We start from the raw sequence: 3,042 nt of genomic DNA on the forward strand, positions 1-3,042 counted from the left end.
AATAGAGTTGTAATTCCTTTATTAATTAAGTTCCCCTGGCAGCGTTTCTCAATTATCACACGTGTGTGTGTTGTATCACGGTGAAGTGATTAGAATATTGTGTAAACTAGACACCTAGTGATTAACTAATTAAGTGATTAATTCTGGGTTGTTATTATTATTGTTGTTGTTAATTAATTAACTGCGGCAAATATATTTGTCAGCTTAAGATTAATACAGATTCCAAAGTGTATTGTGTTTTGTTGTGTTTTCTAGTGAACTAAATGTGCTATATATATAAATATTTATGTAAGATCGTATCTCTGATATACCTAGAGCCGAGCCACTCGGGTATTGGACTGCCCGATACAGAGAGATCTAATAGATATACAGTTAGGAGAGATATTTGGATAATCGTGTTTTATTCAGTTACGGGTATTATAGGATCCCCGTGACAGCGATGAATGTGAATCGTGACGTCATTCACTATCCCATAGACCTTATTCAAAATGGAGGGCAAGAAAAGATCGCCGATATGGAAATTCTTTTCTGTTGTAGAACAGGGGGGTAAAACAGGCGCTAAGTGTTCGCTGTGTGCAGCGACAGTGTCGTACTCAGGGGGTAGTACGGGAACTATGGCGAATCATTTAAAGTTCAAGCATAAGTCCCTAATTAACATTGACAATAATGACAAGAACGGCAACTCCCATTCTCAAAAGCTAATAACTGCGTTCAGCCAACGTGCTACCAGCATGTCAGAAGAACACTGGCAACGATGCACTGAGGCATTGGCGTGTATGTGCGCTCGTGACCTTCGCCCTATGAGTATTGTTGAAAGAGTTGGTTTCAAAACCTTTTGCAATACGTTAAACCCAGCATTTAAAGTTCCAGGAAAAACCACCATTGCTAAATATATATCTATCAGTTATGATGAAATGAAAGAAGAACTGGTTCGCTTGTTAAACAAACAGATCGGGGTGGCACTTACGTGTGACCACTGGACAAGCTGTGGTGTCGAGGGATACCTCACTGTTACTGCTCATTTTGTTGATGACGAATTTTACTATCACAATTGCGTACTAGCAACACGTCAAACAACAGAACGACACACAGGGATGAACATAGCTCAAGATCTAAAAGCTGTTATCAGTGAGTTTGGTATTGAGAAAGAGGGAGTAACTGCTCTGGTCTCTGACAATGCATCTAACATGGTTGCATGTATGGAGCACATGGATGGAATTATGCACATAAGGTGTTTTGGAGACACCCTCCAGCTGTCAATTAGAGGCGCATTCGATGACATACCATCAATTTCAGATACCATCGTCGCTGGTAGAAAGCTTGTATCATACTTTCGCCGATCAGTTGTCGCTAACAACGAATTGAAAGTCCGCCAAAAACAAATGCACTTACCAGAACATTCACTGATATTAGACTGTCCAACGCGTTGGAACTCGACATTTGACATGTTTGAACGACTGATTGAACAACGTCTATCTGTCTATGCTGTCGTACACAACATGAACAGTCCAGGTGATGCCCGAATACTCGATCTGATCGACAGTCACTGTACCATCATAGAGGGGATGATACCTGTACTGAAGCCACTCTATATGGCCACACGGATCATGTGCTCAGAAGAGTATCCGACCATTAGTGGACTCTATCCTATCCTCTATATCTTGAAAAACCACAATCTTCTGGTAAAAGACACTGACTGTCAGTGTGGCGACTTTCAAAGAAAAGTTACTCGCAAACATTGACAGACGTTACACTCTCAACGACGACAAGATACTGAGCAGCCTTACTATGCTTGCTACTTTCCTTGACCCAAGATACAAAAATCTGCCATTTCTATCTGATGAGCAAAGAGAAACTGTGAAAGCTAATGTTCTGTACGGTGTGAATGCATTGCAAATTCCCAATGATTATCAAAACAACCCCTCCCAAATAGATGCATCCACGAGCGCTTCGCCTACAGTTTCTGCAGATGCTGATGGAATTGAGCCCTGTTTGAAACATGCTAAAATGTCGCAAGATGAAGTGTCATTCCTGCTCGGGCCTTATTTTAACACAGAAGAGTGTGAGATCATTGTTCCCACGTCTAGTAGTGAGGAGTTGGCTTTTTACATGACCGTGAAGCCAATCAGCACAAACGAGAATCCGTTTGATTGGTGGAGACTGAATAAAACGGTGTATCCAACACTAGCTGTACTTGCGAGACGTGTTCTGTCTGTGCCCGCCACGTCCGTCCCCTCAGAACGTGTTTTCTCAGTTGCAGGCGGAACTGTTACAAAACTGCGTGCTTCTCTCGATTCAGATTCGGTCGACAAGCTTATATTTCTGAATAAGAGAATCCGCGATCAAAATGTCCAACAAGAAAAAGCTGTTCAAGAGTCTGCCGCCACCACCCTTGTGAAACAGGAGCCAGAGTCAAATGAAACTGTTGATGTCGCCGAGACTCGGCCTGCTCTACCCCAGTTTGTTTGACTTAACTGAAACGTTTCGCGTTGAAAACATTGTGTAATGAAAACAGTTTTTGATATTTAATATTGCTGAAACTATTAATGTCCAAGATTTGCGGCTTCTTGTTTCATTATTTTTTCATAGAAACCTTTTTTTTTTTTAAACTTGAAAACATTGAGTAAATTGAAAAAATAATTTTATGTTGTGCTGACTTGTGCTTTTGATATTTAATATGGCTGAAACTAGTTCTTAGCAAGGAAAAATATAATATTAACGTCGCAGATTCGCAACCTACTCTTGCACTGTTACATTATTTTAGTTGACACCTTTTTATTTGAAAAATTGAGAACATTGCATAATGGAAGAATTCTGTTGTTGTGTTATGCATATGTTGATATTATGGCTGAAAATAGTTATATTCTGTTCATTGCTTCATACTAATTCCAATAAATTATGGAAAATGGGTCCAATGCGTTGATTTCTCTAACAATAATGGATTGAATAAAACAACTCCTTGACTCCTGTAGATAATCGGAACTCGGAAGCGGGTCATAGCTCAGTGGTACAGCGCAAGCCTGATGCGCGATCGATCTAGGA

At 40.3% G+C, this 3,042-nt stretch overlaps 1 protein-coding gene across 1 annotated transcript; it reads left to right on the forward strand.

Moving 5' to 3' along the window:
* The first annotated feature begins 488 nt into the window (after positions 1-488).
* Positions 489-1,742, forward strand: LOC121383543 (E3 SUMO-protein ligase ZBED1-like). The gene has a single exon (XM_041513629.1). It carries the CDS (start codon positions 489-491, stop codon positions 1,740-1,742), a length of 1,254 nt encoding a protein of 417 aa, XP_041369563.1.
* The last annotated feature ends 1,300 nt before the right edge of the window (positions 1,743-3,042 follow it).

This window comes from Gigantopelta aegis, chromosome 10 (assembly GCF_016097555.1).
Source record: "Gigantopelta aegis isolate Gae_Host chromosome 10, Gae_host_genome, whole genome shotgun sequence".
In the NCBI taxonomy this organism is placed as follows: domain Eukaryota; kingdom Metazoa; phylum Mollusca; class Gastropoda; order Neomphalida; family Peltospiridae; genus Gigantopelta; species Gigantopelta aegis.

Excerpts from the sequence above, each read along its gene's own strand:
- LOC121383543 (XM_041513629.1), top strand. The coding sequence starts at position 489 with ATGGAGGGCAAGAAAAGATCGCCGATATGGAAATTCTTTTCTGTTGTA.